Source organism: Columba livia, chromosome Z (assembly GCF_036013475.1).
Source record: "Columba livia isolate bColLiv1 breed racing homer chromosome Z, bColLiv1.pat.W.v2, whole genome shotgun sequence".
In the NCBI taxonomy this organism is placed as follows: domain Eukaryota; kingdom Metazoa; phylum Chordata; class Aves; order Columbiformes; family Columbidae; genus Columba; species Columba livia.
In genome coordinates this window covers 25,336,550-25,355,329 of record NC_088642.1, presented here as the reverse complement: position 1 = coordinate 25,355,329, position 18,780 = coordinate 25,336,550, and the positions used below count along the sequence as shown (strand labels likewise).

Genomic DNA, 18,780 nt, shown 5'->3' with positions numbered 1-18,780 from the left:
AGGCGGCAAAAGGTCAACACAAAGGCCCCCGTGTTGCCCTGATCTATTTTCAAGGCAAATTAAAGTACACTCTCTAGCCTCCCGAGTCGAAGACAGGGTGTCCATACTCCCCATTTCCCCCCGCCTTGGTCAGTAAGATCCATTCGAACAACTTACACGTCAGACCACAGGCCAGAAATGGCACCCTTTCTCCCTCCCGCCCCCCGAAGCGCCGTACCAAGCCTCTGATCCTGCGTGAAAACACAAGGGTTACTGATCACACAGTTTAAGGTAGATTTCATATTTATTTAAATATTTATCAAGTACTCAAAAATGTATTACACTTGAGCATACAAAATGAATCCAGTTTCTAATCAGGATGATTTAAATCCTTGTATTAGACTTTATACCTTTTTATTGTTATTATTTTTTTTTCTGTCGAAATGGTTTGTCTCTATAGCTGAGCTTGCTCAGGGTGGGCTGAGATGGTGAGGAGGGAAGAAAAAGAAGGTTATGTTAAGAAAATATTGGAGTTTGAAGTAACGGTCATGCAAACCAACTTGTCTTTGTCAGACTAAACTTTCTGTATATTCCAGTTGTTAAGGGTTTTTTAAAGCGAGCCTTCGTCTTTGTGCTGGCCGGGAGTAGTAGAGAGCACTTAGAGTGGGGCAAAACCAACCCTTTCTATGTTTGTGTGTGAGTGTGTTGGGGTTTTTTTCTTTCTTCTTCTTTTTTCTACTTTTCCCCAAGAAATCCCCACGTTTCTAGCTTTCATCACCCTCTCTCCCACTATTAAAAAGGAAAAAAAAAAAAAAGGAAGAAAAGAGGGAGTGAAGAGAAGGAAGTCGACAGAAAATAAGGAACACGATTCGTGCAATTTCACAGCAATATCCCCAAAATGTATGCCTCCTGCAGCATTTTTCAATAGTTTTGACAGCAGACACTGATAAATAATGGTCATACTTGACTTGTTAAGCAAAAAAGCGTCCCTTTTATCAGGAGCTTACACTTAAAGTACAGGTCACTTCAACAATCTCAACAACGAGGCTTTGGTATACAGCACTTTCTTTTTATTATTTTTTAAAAATAATAGAACTCAGCAAAAAGCCTGAGCTCCCAGTTCTTTAGGTGTCTTAACGTTATGTCAGATCATGCCTAGAGTAATATCACTTTTAAGGGCAAGGGATGGGGGTGGAACAAGAGAGTTTCTAACGTTATCGATTGAAAGCTAAGGCATCCAACTAGCCCTGATATAGTTGTTGAAACGGAAATTTACAAGCTGATCGTTAATACTTGCAATAAAATATCACACTCCTTTTATTCACTAACGACCTGCTTTGCATGCAATATTTTATTTCAGGTATTTTTGCTGCTAACTTGTAAATATTTAAAAGAGGGAACTTTGTTCATTATTTAATATTAATATTATTATCATTTTTTCTATTCCAAACGCTTATTTAGTGAAATAGTCCTGAAGATATAATAATTCTACATATGGCGCTTTATTTCACATAATATTTAAGGAAAAAAAAAAAGACAAAACCACATAGAATTAGACATATAATTCAAAGACCACGGTACAACCTTTTTTTTTTTCTTTTTTTTTTTTTTTTTTTACTTCAGCAAACAAAAAATAGTCAAATGACATGAAAAGTGGCAAGTCTTCCGATAATAAATAATAAATTACTTTATAAGTTTGCAATGCAAGAGCAAACAAAAAAGTTTTTTTTTTTTATTTTTCCTTTTCCTTTTTTTTTTTTTTTTTCTCTTTAGAGACAGAGAAAGAGATAGAGAAAGAGAGAGAGAAAAGGATAGACAAAGAGAAAGGGAAAGACAAAGAGAGAAAAACAGACGTTTTAACCAAAGACGATACACATCTTTGGGGGAGGGGAAGGTTCTTGGACGGACACATTTCAAATACGATCCCCAGACGCTTTGTGGCAAAATAGAGGTATACCTTGTTGCAACGCTTTTATAAATTGGTTTTTAAAGAGGAATTCAAAAACCTACTTTTAATCCCTTCAGACTTGATAGAGAGTGGATCTCAACCAAACAAAACCAAAACCCCGCTACAGTACATGCTAGAAGAGACCCAAGAAACAACACCTTGTAAAGAGTCAACTAAAAACAACATTGCAAACCAACGTAGCTCCACCTTCCTGCAATGAATCTTTCAACAACGCAAGGCTAAATCGTCTCTTTCCTGACGATGGAAACCTACTGGAGCACTTTATGGCAAGGCAATCACCAATATAGAAACAGCACCATGCGAATTGGGAGGGACTGAATAGAAAGTCCCTCTACCTTGGTTTCTCCCTAAGATGTGCAGTCAAACGGAAAAGATTTATTTTCACCTTTTTTTTTTTTTTTTTTTTTTGGAGATCCACGAGTACAAATCCTTTTACGTTTTGAAAACGTCTTTTCAATCCTCCTCTGACCATTGAATAGCACGGGGTTTGTTTTTGCATTTAGTATTTATTCTAGTAAGATCCCATGATTGTCTTCACAGTGTTGCTACCATATTACCTTGTGTTTTCAAACATGACTCCGTTCGTTTCATGGAGCAGCTCCTTGCTAGGTTCGTTACAGGGTTGTTAAATACTTTTCCCCTCTAAATTTCGGAGTCCCAACGCGATCACTTTTCCACTCTCTCCAACAGGGGTGAGGGTAAGGGCAGAAACAACAACAACAGAAATCTGAAAGAATGTTCTTCATGCTTCAATAGGACTGGCTACCATGCTGTTGGGCGTATCTGGCAGTTGAGAGGACATTGATGCTACTTCACTTCCAGTAGAATTGGAACCGGGTCCTCCTTCTGAAAAATTAACCTACCAAAAAAAAAAAAAAAAAAAAAAAAAAGAACTGTTGTTACAACTGTAACAATCGAAGAAAAGTAGCAGGCAAAGGCAAAAAAGAATGTACAAATGAATACAGCCGAATGGCCTGATGTATTTCCACAGCACGCTGTGTCACTGTTGATTTGTTTCGCTTCCCCATTGACTTCAGAGTAATCTCCTTCAGGTTAAATCACCAAGTGGAAAAAAAACAAAACAAAACAAATAAACAGGTTAAAAAAAATTAAAAGGAAGACTGAAAAATCAAGCAAATAAACAAACATTAATGAGGCCTTCTTCCCTGTCTTGCAAGAGTGGCAATCCCAACAGGATGTTCTAGTCAAATATTTAAGAGTGCATGTGGTTTTTTTACACAAAACTGCAAGGTCACCTTTTTTCCCTTTTGTGCACATACTAAAATAAACCTGGAAGGAGCACCCTGGAGCACAAGGCATTTGAAACAAGCCATCCTCTTTCATTTCTAATTTGAAGAGGGTGCTATCTCTTTTTAACGAGAGTTAGTTTGATAAAAAGGGTCACACTTCTCCCTCTTAATGTGCCCCGCGGCTCCTGTTAGTTTAGGAGCAGCGTTGGGAAAAGGCATGATTTGAAGGGTGAAGTTTTACTAATTCAAAAGCATTTATTTGGCATATATTTAGGTGGCCGATCTTGTGATTAAGGCCCTTTCCAGATTAGAGACGTGCTTTGAATGGTCGATGAACCATCTGTTCAATACACTATTCTTTATTTTAACTCTTCAGTATCAGACATTATGTCCAATATATATCAATATTCATCTATCTAATGATCTCTCTACCTGTATGTGTGTGAGTATTTGGGCTATCCATCTTCCATCCTGCCTCTTTTTTAAACAAACAAACAAACAAATTAAAAAACTACTCTATAGAAAAACTTGCTGCATCAAAGGTTTTAAATGTCTCCTGTTCTGTTAAGGCACAATAAATAAGGCAGCCAAAGGAGATGAATTTTTCTTGTGTCTGCTTGACACCTTGATTAATGCAGGAAAGCCAGTCATTGCTCTAGAGGTAAAATGATGCAAACAGCCCTGCTGCTGTGCTGCAGCTTCCCGAGTGAGCACAGTATGCCAGGGGAGAGAAGCGTGCTGCAGCCTGCCACTGGGCAAAGAAAAGCGATCCTGCAAGAGAGTGTTATAGTAAACTGAAAAGGTGTGAAAACAGTTCTAAACAGGGTTACAAACCTTTGTCTTCCATTGCTTCATGTTGACAAAATGCCCAACAAATAAAAAAAAGTCTATATTTTTTTTTCCACCATTAAGTACTATTTTGAATCACTGAAGAACTATACATAACATACCTTATTATTTTAAAGATCTGGTTTTAACACACTTAGGCCAGGAAATTGAGTTAAGGCTGAACTTCTGTCCTTAATTCACCTTGTTGGGCCTAAGTATTGTAGATATATGGTCCCATATGAGCTGCCAAATGACGCAGGCATAAGGAAGTGAGTTAAGAACAGAATTTATTCTAGAAGGTCTGTTTCCTTTTGGCTTAAGGCAGTTTATTATACCGTTTGCATTTTTCACACGAATATGTACTAATAATTCAATTTTCAAAGTAAAACAGTTGGTCTAAACTCTATATATGCATATATATATGCACATATATATGTATAAAGCTATATCTAGATGTCCTTATTTAAAACAAGGACTTAAAAAACTTAATTAAGGTACTAATGTCTGTGTGACAAAACAAGGGCACAGGCTGACATCACAATCGTATGTTTTAAATCTACCCTATCGCATAAAGGCAAAATTGTCCCGAAGCAAGGAGGGGAGAATTTTAGAAACTGCTTTCACAAATGTACATACAACTAAATGGTATGTGAATAGTGTATTAAATCTCTGATAGAGACGTTTTCAAAGTGTACAAGCTGAGTTAACCTCAGACCAGGGTCGGGCTTTGTCCAGCTCCCACGCAAATCAGCAAGAGCTCTCCTGGGCACTAAGATAGGTTTTACAGCAAGCCCTATTAAATCAATTGAGTTCACCGCATTTACAGAATGCCATCATGCCCACCTTACAATTGCAGGAAAACCCAGCTAGGCTAGATTGCTCATCTTTCTGAGGACATCCAACACCTTTAGAGAATCCCCTATTGCTCTGCGCCGGGTACAGGCTGACCTGCTCCTGCTGGGAATGGACACTTACTAGTTGCTGAAAAGCAGGTTGGTCTATGTCACTCTGCAATGCGAAGTCACTCAGTACTTTCCAGGGCGGCTGGTAACTCTGCACTTCCACCGGGTTCGCCTGTAAACCACCGTCATGTCTCTCAGGACTAGCAGCCACCATCGGAGTTCCTGTCATCCCCTGGATATTCTGTAAACAGCCCAGAAAAAGATGTTAATGAGCTTGGTTAACTTTATTGTATATAAGCGCTGAGTCAATAAACTGCTTTCTATCTTATCTATACAGTCGTTTGTATTTGCTTTGTTAATCTGCTGTGAATGTCTTACTCTATTCTGCTCTAGGTCAACCTATTTCTACCCACTGCATTAATCACGGTGGAAGTTTACTTTCTTTCCCTTTAATCCTCCTATTTCTCCCAAGGCATACCCCCTGCGCCCCAACCTTTCTTAAACACGAGCACTCTGTATCGTGGCTTCAGATGCACAGCTCGGCACAAGAAACAGTTAATCATGCTGCCTTTCTATGCCGCATCCAGACTGGTTTTGTTCTGCGTGACCTTAACTGGATCGCATATCCACTGCACTGCAAAACCGGGTTACGTCAGTACCGCACCCCTACCGAAACAAAATAAAGAAAATTTAAAACAAAACAACCCATAACAACAATTAAGAAAAAAAGCAAAAACAACAAAACCACAAAATAAATAAATAAAAAAACCCCACACAGAACAAAAAAAACAACCACCAGCTCTTGCTATATGCCCTGTGGTACAGGCACTGTGTATAAAATAACTTCAGGCTCCGACGAATAGATTGTTCAGGAGAGTTAATAGCATCGTGTTTTATTGCATTCCAACAGGGTAAAATGAAACTCCTTAAATTCCACTTAACTAGGCAGCCTTATGAATTAATACTCATTCTCAGGTCAGTCAATATACAGAGGCAGAATAACAGACTCTTCTGCAAGTGGACTAACAACAGCGAGGGGTCGGGAATAAAATAAATAAAATTAGAAAAAGAAAAAAAAATATTTCAAAAAAAAAAAAAAAAGTTGGCTTAAAATGGAGACAGCCAGTTTGCCCTGCTGAACCCGGCACTTTCCGCTTGTTTGCATCACATGTGCATATGATCCCGGACAAAATCTCTATGTATCTCTGTGTAAGAACTATATCTGTTCTAAGTAACCTGTAAATACGATGGTAATTCAAAAACTTTGCATTGCCTTTATATTTTTCTACAGTAAGTGCACTGACAAACACACACATGCACATTGTATTATAGAAAGTGCTAAGAAAACACATGGAATTTCCCTCTTACTCATGGGTTTTACTCATGGGTTTACTCCTGTGTAAACCACTGAAGAGGGCGAAAGCGTCATTTTCCCCTCAGGAAGTCCTTTGCATTTGTATTATACATATTACACAAGGCTGGACTTATTACATCCCATAAGCTCTGCAGGTCGCAATTCATGGTGCAGAGAAGTTAGTCTAATCCACTACGTATCCTTAGCCCTAGAAAAAGACGTGTTCACTTGAGCAGCCTATATCGGCTTCCCACCGTGGTCTGTTTTAATTGCACTGACAGTAGAAACAAGCTGATAATAGTTAAGCGGTATCATTTTCTTTGTTATAAGGGAGCTCCCACAAAATCAAGAGCGTCAAACCGACCCCAGAGGCTGGCCTGGCTGGATGTAGCCCAGGCGTTTTTCCTCGGAAAGGAAGGCTGCGCACTGTCAGAGGATGAAGCCACTTACAGTTTTGTCATTGGGTTGCTGCTGCTGAAGTTGCTTCATCATAATGCTCCTTTTTTTGTCCTTGCACCGCTTGTTTTGAAACCAAACCCTAATGACCCTCGGGCTGAGGCCAGTCATTTCTACCAGTTGCTCTTTCATGAGGGCGTCAGGTCTGGGGTTGGCAGCATAGCAGGTCCTCAAGGTGTGAAGCTGTTTTTCATTAAGGACAGTCCTGACTCGGGTTGTCTTCTCGGGCTGCTTGTGGACGTGGGGTCGCAGAGCTGGCTGTCTGGCAGAGATAGGTTCTGCTGTAAGGGAAGGGGAAAGTAGGAACAGGATCCCCATGAGTAGGAAGCAGGGACTCAGCAGAGACTATGAATCTAAGCTGGTGGGACAGAGGGAGGTGGAGAGAGAGGGGTGATGAACTCTCTTTCAAAGGCCATTCAAGCAGTCAGGTCTATCGGAGTTCCTGCAGCCTCCTCTGCTTTATGCGCTGGTGGAGTGACAGGACTGACATTTCTGACTTCACAGATAATTAATTTGCAAAAACAAACCACCCCCTAAAACACTTAACGACAGAAGCTTGAACCTGCATGAGACTTGACAGTGCGTGGCGAGCTCCCTAAGGTGTGCATGCGCTAGGAAAGGGAGGGGTTTGTGTATTTATTTCCTAGGAATCGACAAACCGGATTTCTGACCCGAAAATTAATGAAAGAGTAGTTGTGAAATTAATCATTAATCGGCCCTGCTTCTTGTATACTGAATCTAGCTCAGTTTGTCCAGACGCCGCGATAACATACAATTCCCGGCAGTTTGATACTTCCAAATCACAGCAAAGTAAGCCAAATATGCTGCACCGTGACTGCGGAGGAAAATCCTGCGAGAGCCCCGTATCCCAGAGCTTGGAAGACGGGAGACTGTCTTAGAAAGTGGAGGTCCTAGGTGAATTTATGTCAACTTCTGGCGAATACTAAAAAATATTAATGTTTTGACAGTCCTTTAAAAGAGGAACAAGCGCAGCAACTCGTGGAAACCGCCAAGAAATGCAAACGTACGCGGAGCATCACATCAAGAGCTTAAAGTGTTCGTGTGATTCTGCTGTTCTTCTACGTATTGTTTAGCTCTAGCTATCTAGATGTAATTTGACTACCTTTTTACTTCCCTTCCTCCTAAAATCCTGGTTCGGTAATATTCAGAATTGCTTGCTTTTGTACACTCGGCTTTCGACTTTTCTGATTGTAACAATAAATCAGCAAATGCGGTGAAAACAATACGAACTCTTCAAATATTAGCAGAATTGTACTTCCCAACTCAATGTGCCTTTCGGAGACGTGCACAAACACACTACAGGGAGCAAGCACAGTCTCTCAAAAATTCTGCCGTGATCAGCTACGGTATTATTTCTCCCTATATTTAGATATGTAGCTTGAAAGCAGCTCAGAAGCGGGAAAGGGGGCCTTTTAAACGTCTGTAAACGACCTTTCTAGTTACAGTTACTTGCACAGATATAGTGCCGGCCCACCTTGAATTGTCCAGCCGAGTTTGCCTCAGGGATGTGTCCCTTCCTAAAACTAAGCGTCTCTGAATATCGGATGTAGCCGTCGAGAACTAAAACTTTAAGCAAAGTTATAAGGTGGGGTGATTCTGAAGTTACGATGCTGAGGTTTAAGATGAAATTCTCATCAAATCACATAAAACGTTTCAAGAAGGCACAGTCACTTTAAAAGGCAATTAACGAAGATTAGCTTGTTGACAGTTTTAAATTACAGCCTAAGTGCTCGCCTGTAGTTATTAAGTCTATCTCTTTTCTGTTCCCGCTTCGACCAGTGCTTAGACCAGCTTTTCCACACACTCAGGAGGGAGAGGGGTCTGTGTGTTGCCGCAGACCTGCTTCCTGCAGCGGCTCATTCCCTCTCCGACTTAGGCTCCTGGCTGTTCCGGGCTCGCGGGGGGGCAACTCCCGCACCCAGTGAGCTGTCGGAGCAGGAGGGGTGCAGGCTATGGGAGTGCGGCCCCCTGCGCGGGTGTCTCCGCCTCACGCGTACCGCATACGCGGACATTCCTCACCGCAGCCAGACTCGCGGCAGCCCCGGACGCGGGGGACGCCGCCGCACCGTCTCTCCGCGGGTGCGCACGCTTGGGGCCGCCTTTCTGCGGGGGCACGGGACCCGCTGCAAGCGGCGGACGTTCCTCCGCCAGGCGCCGGGCCGGGCGGCGCCGAGCCCCGCAGGCTTCCACGGCGCCGGGTGCGGGCGGTACCTGCCATCTGCAGCGGCCGGGCGGGATGCAGGGGGCTGAGGGGGTCCCCGGTGCCCAGGCTGGCCCGCTCCACCACGTCGTGGTCCGCCCGGCAGAAGAGGCCGTCCTCCCGCAGAGCGAATTCATCGCCGGGGATGAGCTGACGGCTGCAGGCCACGCAGCGGAAACACTCGATGTGGTACACCTTGGTGCGGGCGCGCATCACGAAGTCATTCTTGCTGAAGCCGATGCTGCACTTGGCGCACTTGATGCCGTATAACCTGAGCAGGGCCCAGCCCAGAAAGAAGAAGGGAGGGAAGGAGGGAGAGAACGGGAGGGGGAAGGGGAGGGAAGGGAAGAGGGGGGTGGCAGAGAGGAGAAAGGAAAGGGGAAAAGAAAGAGAGAGGTTTTCATTCCCGCTCGTGGGCAGCCCCGTGGCCTCGTGTAGACGCGCCACACGAATTCCACTAGTTAAACAACCCCTGAAAATACAGAAGCCAGAAGAAGAAAGGAATAACACGGGTTCATTTGCTGTCAGCGTAGTGATCCTCAGGCCGTAAAAGGCGTTGGGGACCCGGACACATCGGTGAACAAGGAAAAGGGAGAGGGATGGGCTGGCGATGTGGGCAGCAAAACGGAGGGAGAAACAAAAAAAACGACCCCCTTCCTTCCCGAGTAGATGCCGAACTCTCCTTTCTGCCCCAAAGCCCAGTCTGCACCGGGCGAGGGGCTGGCTCTGCCCTCTCCCTCCTTCCTGACGGCGGGGGCACCCGACCTAGCCTGGCCCGGAGCTGAACGGGACCGCCCGTGCAAACACCGGGCAAACGCGAGGCTAGCGAAGCTGCCATGCAATCCCCACGCACAAAAGCGCGGACCTCACCAAATGGTGTTATTTTTTCGAGGAATCCATTCAGAACTTTTGCTGCTTAATGCATGTGTGGACTGCCGGCAGCTTAGTCTCTAGGACGCTGCGGGGCTGGCTCTGCCAGCGACCGGGACTCTTCCCTGCCTGCTCTCCCAACGCGGTTCATTTCATACCAAATTTCACACACCCTACTTTCTATATACATATACTCACACAGTAGTGTAGCTCTTCCCTGCCGCCCTCTACTAAAAGACATTTTGGGTGCTCTGGCTCCGCAGCACCCCCCCTACCTGAGCCTCACTGCCCCGTCTCCCCCCCCATGCTGACGCTCCCACCTTGAGCCGGGACTCAAGCCCTCCGGCAGCAGCAAAGGAGCAACTTCTCAATGACATCTGTACAGGGCAAATTAGGGGTTTCTGGGGTTACAAGCAGGAGTGGGTGGTGAGTTCCTCGTCTCCCGTGGAGGAGAGCGGGACAGTTCATCCATCAGCAAATGAACAGGAGAAAATGCTCAAACTCGGGTGTCTAGCTAGAACTACACAGTCTCTGGGCTCCTGCCGGGTGCTCCTTAGCCATCCCCCTGATATTAAGTAAAATTAACGTTTGTACGGATATATGCACATATGGATACACAAGGTCCACAGAACTGCAAAACTGTTATTAAAACTGAGTTAATTTTCATCCCCATACATTTCCTCATCAGTATGCTTCCTCAGAGATAGACTGTGATGTATGTTTGTCGGTATAGACGTTTATTTACTCACATCTTTAGCTGCTACGGCTATAGAGGTGTGCTCATCCTATAAGCTACATATTACCGAGAAGAAAAAACACAAAACGAAACAAAAACCCAAACAACCAAACAACCAGCTAAGCGGCTAAACAACAAAACTATAGCAAAAATATATGCATTAATACGTACAAAAATTGCGGGGGTTGCCCACATGACTGACAATTATAGATTGGCTCACGATCTAATTCAAAGTCGTCTGGCACATAACGTAAAACTTACTTTTAAAATTTTAGTAAATTAAATGTACTCCGTATTAATTAATCAAAAGAGCTGTTTTTTGTTGTTGTTGTTTAAATTTCTCCCTCTGAGTTCTTACAGGGGGCAAATGAGCACATCTCTGTCCAAACACCTTCCTTTCACTTGAAATTATGAAAGAACAACATTTAAGAGCAAGGACCCAAAGGAAAGAAAGTGAGAAAGAAAGGAAAAGAAAGAGAGAGAGAAAGAGAGAGAGAAAGAGAATAAGAGAGAGAGAAAGTGAGAGAGAAACAGAGAAAAAGAGAGAGAAAGAGGGGAAGAGAGAAAGAAAGAGAGGGAAAAGAAAGAAAGGAAGGAAAAGAAAGAAAGATTTTAAAAAAAAAAAAAAAGCGGGCTGTTTTTCACCATGGTAAAACTTCGAGAGTAATCTCACAACATGGCTTGAAGGAATGATCTGCTTATGAGTTGTGCACTGGAGAAGGAAAGACTCAAGTGCTTTATCGCAATTGAGCGTTACAAAGAAACTAGAAAAGATGTCTTAGCTGGCTACGTAGGCACTTGCTGCCAAAACTTTCAGTAAAAATATTACTGTCCATACTTCAGTGTCATACCAAGTTCTGGTTTGACAAACCCAGTAGACAACACTGAAACGGATCACTATGACCCAGGAGCACAAATAATAAACACACTCGAAATTCCTCCTTTGGTTTCTCTGTAGTGTCAGGATTGGCAAGTCTCACATTTTATCAGTTACCAGATTTTAATGTGAGGAAGGAAGCGGTTCCATTATCTAAATATACCCAATTGTTCGCGAACAGATGATGGGCAATTTGATCTGCTCTGTCTAATTCATCAGTATAGATAAGATAAGAGAGAAAAGGCAGTCAGATATCACCAAAGGGGTTAATATTTAAAAAGATTAAATGTCTGTTATTTTAGTGAAGAAACATTTTGCGAAACATTTAGGTCTAGGTTTTAACCTACCCATAAAAGGATTCTTTATTCAGAAGGAAACTTGACTTTTGGTTTTGTTTTTCTTTTGCCTTTTTTATTTTTCTCCCTCCCCCCCCCGCCCCCCCCGCCCCGATAGGCTTTAAATTGTTTTGTTTGGGGGTTTGTTTGGTGTTTTGTTTTGTTTGTTTTTTTTTTTTTTTTTTTTGTTGGTTGGTTATTCTGTTTCTGTTCCGCCCCCCCCCCCCCCCCCCGCCCCATCCACCCCGGTGTATTTTTATGGCATATATACTTGACGTTCCTTTCTTATTAATGCCATTGTGCCTTTGCAAAAACAAGAGAGTTGCTTTTCTCTGGTTGTGTTAAAAAGCGATTAGATCCGTGTTGTTCACAGCATCCACACTATTGAAAATATTCTCCATTAACTACGTTTTCACAGTTTGTTAGAATCACAAGGATGCATTGCAAAGTCCTCAGGAGGGTCCCACACATTCACTAGCTAGTTCCCTAATGAAGTTTTGTTTATACAGAGATTTGCATTTTAATCTGTGGAATAAAAAACTTGACTCTAAATTTCCCCTCGCCTATCTATGTGGAAATCACTTAAAAACATAACAATTGTCTTTTCACTCTCTTTCTCACATTTTTTCGTCTTCCTGACTCTGTCAGATTTAGCAAGTTAAAAGAAAAAAAAATCACACCGAATAATTAAACAATGGCGTAAAAAATTAAATGGCGTACCTGATATAATCTCTTTTACAGTAGGTTTTGCCATCCCTAACAAAGCACGTACAGGTCTCGTCCAAATATTGATTACACTCTGCACACTTCAAACACGCCGCATGCCATTCCAAATCCGGAGAAACCCTCAGAATATACTGATCGTGAATTTGATTGCCGCAACCAACACATAGGGAAATCAGGCGCTTTTCTGAAATGAAAATAAATACATGATTGACTAACCGTTTACTCTCCTACAGAGATAAACACACTGTTAGTGTCGCTCCCTTATAGGGTGTACTCTGAGAGTGTTTTTTTTTGTTTTGTTTTGTTTTTAAGAGTATTACACTTTTGTATGGTAATTGAAGTGTGCCATCCAAACCTTGCCTCGTTTAGAAAGCAGGCTGAAAATATGTTAAAATGCAGATGTGAACAGTCTTCGTAATGAAGGTCCTCATTTCTCAAGCCTTACACAGAATCAAAACTCCGAACTCTCTCGTTGTTTTATTTGTATTTTATTGACTGCTTATTTGGATTCCTCTCTTCACGGGGAGAGCACCTATATGTTTGATTTCATTTTTTAAGAGGCTCTGACTGGAAACGATGAACGCGTGGCTGGGTGAGCTCCCCATTCAGCCCTTTGCCATAGGAGAGGGGCCCGGGACTGTTAGAAAGACCAAGCATCATTACGGTTGTCACTTGCTCTCTTTTGCAAAGTCTAATGCTAATTCCCCTAGATCGGACTAGGTGCTATATAGCCAGACAGCCTCATCGCAGCACGAAGAAAATTTAAGGCTCCGTGTCTGGAGATGCCATTAAAATCCTTCCTGCTCCCCAAACTTTAAAAAAGAGCAGGACCCTAGTCTATTAACATACAAGGCTACGAGGTTAAAACATAGCAAGCATGCAGGCATGGCAACAAAGGCACCTTCTCTACCATTCAAATGAAGTTCAGCTCTTTGGCAGTTCGCCTGCCTGAGACGATTACAATAGACAGCACATTTATTCCAACAACGGTAAAAATTCCGCCTTACTTTTTGGTGGGTCTCCCATGTCTCCCATATCTGTAAGAGGGTGTAATGTCCACAGTGAAATGGTGTACGGTTTCGTTTTAAGACACCAAGTAGGTTTGAGAGCTGTCGCTAAAAATAAAAATAAATTAAAAAATAATAAAACAGTAGAAGTAGTAATAACAAAGGAAAAAAAAAAACAAAAACAACAACAACAACAACAACAAAAAAACTTGAAAAAAAAAAAAGGCAAAATAAAACACCACCGGCGTGGGAGACACTGTCAGGGCTGCGGAGAGAGAAGGGGGCGCACGGCGAGACGCGGTGCGGGGTGCTGCGCCGGGGGCGCGGCGGGGTCCGGACGCGCGGAGCGGTGCGGGAGCGGTGCGGGAGAGGTGCAGAAGCGGAGCGGGAGCGGTGCAGTGCGATGCGATGCCGGAGCGGTGCGGCGGAGTGGCGGTGCCGGACTGAGCGCTGGCGGCTCGGGCACTCGCCTCGCCCTTATCTCTTACTCAAACTTCTCTGCTCCAACTCAGCCCGCTCGCCATTGGCCTGACGTCATGAGCGGGGACGTCACGCCTGCGCGGCGCCCATTGGCTGCGGACGGCGGGCGCAGCTGTTCTGATTATCATATTTCAGCGTCTGGCGGCGCGGCGGCCCCGGCTCGGGCTCTCGGAGGCAACTTTTCCTCGCTCCTCATTTGTATTTCCCTTTATACTTTCTTCTTGTCGCTCTCCTCCATCCCCGCCGCTTATCTCCCGTCACACCTTTCATTTTCCATCCCGGGCCCGCTCGGGCTCCTCCACCCTTTCCCCCTCTCGGTTTTGCCGTGGCATATTTACCATTTCCATTTATATATATTTTTTTGGGGGGGGGGGGAGGAGGGTGTTTGGGATGGTGGTGTTAAACCAACTATTTCCTTTTCAAGGATTTATTTTTCCTAGGCGGGAGACGCTGCTCCGGTTTGCCCAGGCGAAGCTGCCCTGAGCGGGGAGAGAGGGCATGCTGGCTGGTCATGGTCCCAGCCATGACATGGGACTGTTTGTTCTCCAGCCTCCTTGTTCCTTGAAATTGCGGATAAAAGCTTCATGTATTTCAGTTAAACACAAGATCGAAGAAGGTACAAATATTTACCTTAAATTGTCTCTGAACACTCTCTCAATTCTATTTGTATTTCCAATCCCTTTAGGATCCTTTGGGGGTTTTTTTGGCTTTGTTTTTTCCTCTCCTTTCCTCAATCTGTAAATAGAAGCGCATCCTGTGTTTAGGGTGTTCATGAGTTTTCGTAGGTTGGCCGGGAATGGAGATTCTCGGAGAAAAGTGAAGAAATTTTGCTTTTCCCCGTGGAGAATCCCTTAACATTCTTATTAAAAAAAAAAAAAAAAAAAAAAAGAGGGAGAAGACGTGGACTCCGTCGTCTGCGCGACTCTGAGGCGCTGCTCCATGCAGGCGATGTGGGAAGCCCGGACCCGAGAGCCGCTGCCGGGTGCGGTGCAGTGCGACGCCTGCGCCCCAGCTGCGCATCGGCACACGGTGCCCCGCAGGCCGCCCCGTCGGGCACCGGCCCCAGCGGGGCTGTGGTTTCCAGCGGAAGATTATATGGAGGCTTCCCAAAACAGCCAAAATGCGATTTTCCCGTGGGCACGGGTTTCTTTGTATATGTTTTTTAAAGGACAGAATCCGCTTAGGCTACATGGTGCCTTTCTTTTAGCGTGTGCGCGAATCTGTAGCCGCTCCCGAGCGTGTCCATCCCAAACCCTTCTCAGTTCTCTCCCTTCCTCCATCTTAAACGTCCCCTTTGAGTTTGTTTAGATACAATTTTTGTGTTCTGTTCCATATGGGCTGTTACACCGCCTTCATCAACGTAGTGCAAAAGTGCCTTCCAATCACTACTCATCAGGAAAATATACTTTTTTCAAAGTCCTATTTTTTTTTTTTTTTAAGGCAACCAAGTATGGGTGAAAGAGTCAAAGCCATATTCATGTTGAATATCTTCCTACGGGGAAACCTAGTTACAATGAAACAGCCAAGAAAAAGTTCCGAAACTCTAATTTGCTGATGAGACAGCTACTAAACAGCGAACCTCCTCGGATGAAACAGCTACCTAACAACTGACCTCCTTGGAATTCTAACTTAGATTGCGAGATGTTTTGTTTTCCTCAGTCGAGGAGCATACGCACCCTCCAGTTTTATTTCAAAGAAGTGGGACCCAAAGTTGCCACTTGTAGAGATGATGAAGCTGTCTCGAAATGATGTCAAGGTAGTGTCAGGAGGCAAATATATGGTTGTAAACACACACACTTTACATATTCGACGTTTAAGTAAACAGTGGGAAATGCTACTCTGCTAGGTGATCAGTTCTACACTCAATAAACTGGCGATATGCATATAGTTTGGGATGTTTATGTACATGCATATATATAAAAGAGACTAGGTATACGTATACTTTATAATTCTGCGTGTTAGCTGAGTAAACCAAACAGCAATGATCAGGCATTACTGCTGATGCTGGCAGATTCGGACAGCCTGGCACGTGTTTGGGACAAACCCTGAGTAATGGCCAATTTAACTTAAATCGTCTCGGACTGCCCTGTCACCCCTATATGCCTCTAGCCCGGGGACTGAAGAACACCGCCGTGCCCCGCTCCTCTCCGTGTCCCCGCTGCCCGCAGCGGTCGGGGGCACACCATGCAGCCCCCTCCGCTCTGCGCGACCACCTCCCCCGCGGGGCCGCGGTGAGCAGTGCGGTGCGCAGCAGCGGCACCGGCGTGGCATCACCCTCCTCGGGGAACCGCTCCCCCGCCCAGGCGTCCGACCCCAGCCGCCCTCTCCCCGCGCAGGCAGCGCGGGCGGCGCGGCGACCTCTGCTGGCAGAGGGGCGAGAGGCCGCAACTGCGCGGGGTGGGCGCATTTCGGACCTTTTGTGCCTTTCTGCCTGGTACTCTGCAAATATCATCTTGTCTTCCCCCACACGGGGCAGTCCCCCTCCCCCCCCGACCTCCCTCCTCTCCTGTCCCTGCCCCCCCCCCCCCCCCCTCGCAAGTGACCTCGCGGGCTGCGAGCTGGGGAAATATCGGAGCAAATAAATTAAAAAAAACCAGTCATCCCAACGACTGAAAAAAAATCCGTGTATTTTATAAAAGACGGAAACGGGCAAGGTGTTTTTCCGTTCTGCGTCCTATACATATTCCCCCATCAATGTCTGTATTTCTTTTAAAAATTTGACCTGATTAAAACACAACCCCTCCCAGCTCTGAAATAACGCACCTTGTTTTCTACCGTTATACCTTTGTTTGAAAAAAATCCAGTCTGCTTTTAATTCTGTTAACCCCCAGCCCCTAACTTCTGGGGATTTAACTACTACTTCTGGGGGAGGTGATTATATGTTAAGCTTGATCTTTGCAAAGGATGTACAATAAGTGAGAAACCTGTCGCCGCCCTAACAAACCGGGACTGGGAAGAAAAGGACAGCTTTGATCAAGGTTTTTTTCCCCCTTCTTTGCTACTGATTCGCTTACTGTGTATTCGATTCGCGTTCCCAGGAAGGCGAAGCTCTGTATTTAGCCAGCATCAGAATCGGGTTTAAGGGAGTGGAATAATGAGTGGAACTGCCAGTTTTAATGAATAAGGTATTTAGCAAAAAAAGCCTGCTGAAGGATTTCTCTTTTATTATATCAATATGCACGTGAATGGGAAGACATAAAACGGGATTTGTAAGTATTTGAGACAGTTCAGAATTTTTGTTGTTGTTGTTGTTTTTGTTTTTCCTTTCATTTTCTTATTTGTTTTCTTTTGGGGAGGGGACTGGAGGAGCCCGCTAAAACTCGGTGCTTCTGTACAGCAATCAATAGCTTTCACCACATTGAGGGGCTCAAATGAGATTATATGCATTCGAGGGAAGGGAAGGCAAGGGAAGGGAAGGAAAGGGAGAGGGGGGAACCAAACCCCAAACAGACAGCGGCTATTAACCCTTTCCATTCCGTGAAGAACAGCTATAAATTCTGTCTTGTGTTTGCTTAGTGGAGAAAAACAGGGCGGCTTCCCAGGAAGGAACAAGAAGGGGGCGAAAACAAAAACAAAAACAAATCAAACCCAAACAAACAAAAACAAAACAGCTTTGGGAAATGATTAAAGAGGTAGTGCTGGTTTCGGAAGGGAGGCAGGATCAGGGACTGGGTGAGATGCCCTTGTCGGCCAGTGCTGCGGCAGAACCGGGTTGCGGCGGCCGAGCCCCACGTACTAACGGGGCATCGGGAGGGTTCCCATCCGTTCCGCCTGGGCTCATTGCGGTGACTGTCCCAGGGCTCAGACCCGGGGACCTGGCCATGAGAAGTGTGTCCCCCCAACACAGCTACTCCAGCTCCAGTTGGGAGGGCAGTTTTTGTCCCACTGCATCGTGGTAGCTCCTTCAGTGAGATCCAGCTTAAAACTTTTCTCGAGGAGCTTTGGGCCAGAAAGGCATTTTTCAAGAAGAGTCTCGGTTTGGGTTCCCAGAAGTCCAGTTCTTCACTCACTGCCTGGTGCGATGCGGCGAGGAGACCAGGGCTGAGCCAGTGCAATGTGCCGAGAGGGGAAAAAGATTTCCACAAGGCTGAAACTGGAAACAACACAGCGGGGAAATCAATCACGAAATGTATTAGCTGTTCCGGGGTGTAGGCTTTGATTCATCTAGAGATGTGCGATCTTTAATCTTCAAGTCTTAGCTACTGCATGTGAGGGAGAAGTGTACCGTAACAGCACTAAATCTATCAAAACACAAGAAAACCTGTCAGTGGGCTTCTGCACGCCCAGGAAACCTTCGTGACTCTAATAATACAATTTGGCTTATTAAATCGCACTACTGCTTAAAAAAAATAATTAAAAAAAAGCGCCACTCTTTCCCTCCTGGAGCCATTTCGGAGTGTTCGGAGTGCACTCTCCTTCACAGGATTGGCTCTCGGCCTCGGCCCCGTCCCCGGTTTAATTTGTTCCAAAATCGGTACACTGTGACGGAGAGTGTGGGCAGGGAGCAAGGTCTTTGACAGTTGAGGGAAAATATCCCCCAAAAATTTGGCGGGAGGAAAATCCCTTAAAGATGTTAAGAAGGTGGCAGACCGCGGATCGGGCCGAGCGATCCGGAACACGACCGGAAAAGCCAAATTTCTTTTCAGCCCAGTGCCGCCTGGCCTCAGCAGCGGCAGACACGGGCTCACACGGAGGGTGAGGCGGGTCGGGGATATTTATTGCTTTAAACTTTCCCCTTTGTTATCTTCCCCGTGTCAGGAAGTGTACGAGGACAGGAAATACAGCGGCGA

At 44.8% G+C, this 18,780-nt stretch overlaps 1 protein-coding gene across 2 annotated transcripts; it reads right to left on the bottom strand.

Annotated features, from left to right (window-relative positions):
* Positions 1–264: 264 nt before the first annotated feature.
* On the bottom strand, positions 265–14,321 carry ISL1 (ISL LIM homeobox 1). Of its 2 annotated transcripts, none has more exons than XM_065045185.1 (7): positions 13,753–14,321; positions 13,511–13,618; positions 12,498–12,687; positions 8,971–9,230; positions 6,733–7,016; positions 5,002–5,169; positions 265–2,807 (listed from the first exon to the last, which is right to left on the bottom strand). In XM_065045185.1, exons 2-7 carry the CDS (start codon positions 13,536–13,538, stop codon positions 2,691–2,693), a joined length of 1,047 nt encoding a protein of 348 aa, XP_064901257.1. In that variant the 5' UTR covers positions 13,539–13,618; positions 13,753–14,321; the 3' UTR covers positions 265–2,690. The 2 variants fall into 2 exon arrangements, with proteins under 2 accessions (XP_064901257.1, XP_064901256.1); XM_065045184.1 differs by having other exon boundaries at positions 6,733–7,019; positions 13,753–14,313.
* Between the last annotated feature and the right edge of the window lie 4,459 nt (positions 14,322–18,780).

What these genes read in the sequence shown, in the direction of transcription:
- ISL1 (XM_065045184.1), bottom strand. Translation starts at nt 13,538, where the DNA reads ATGGGAGACATGGGAGACCCACCAAAAA. An exon ending in TGTAAAAGAGATTATATCAG is followed by an intron (nt 9,231 to 12,497) that starts GTACGCCATTTA and finishes GGCCCTGCTCAG; the next exon opens with GTTATACGGCATCAAGTGCG. An exon ending in CCGGCCGCTGCAGATGGCAG is followed by an intron (nt 7,020 to 8,970) that starts GTACCGCCCGCA and finishes CTTCCCTTACAG; the next exon opens with CAGAACCTATCTCTGCCAGA.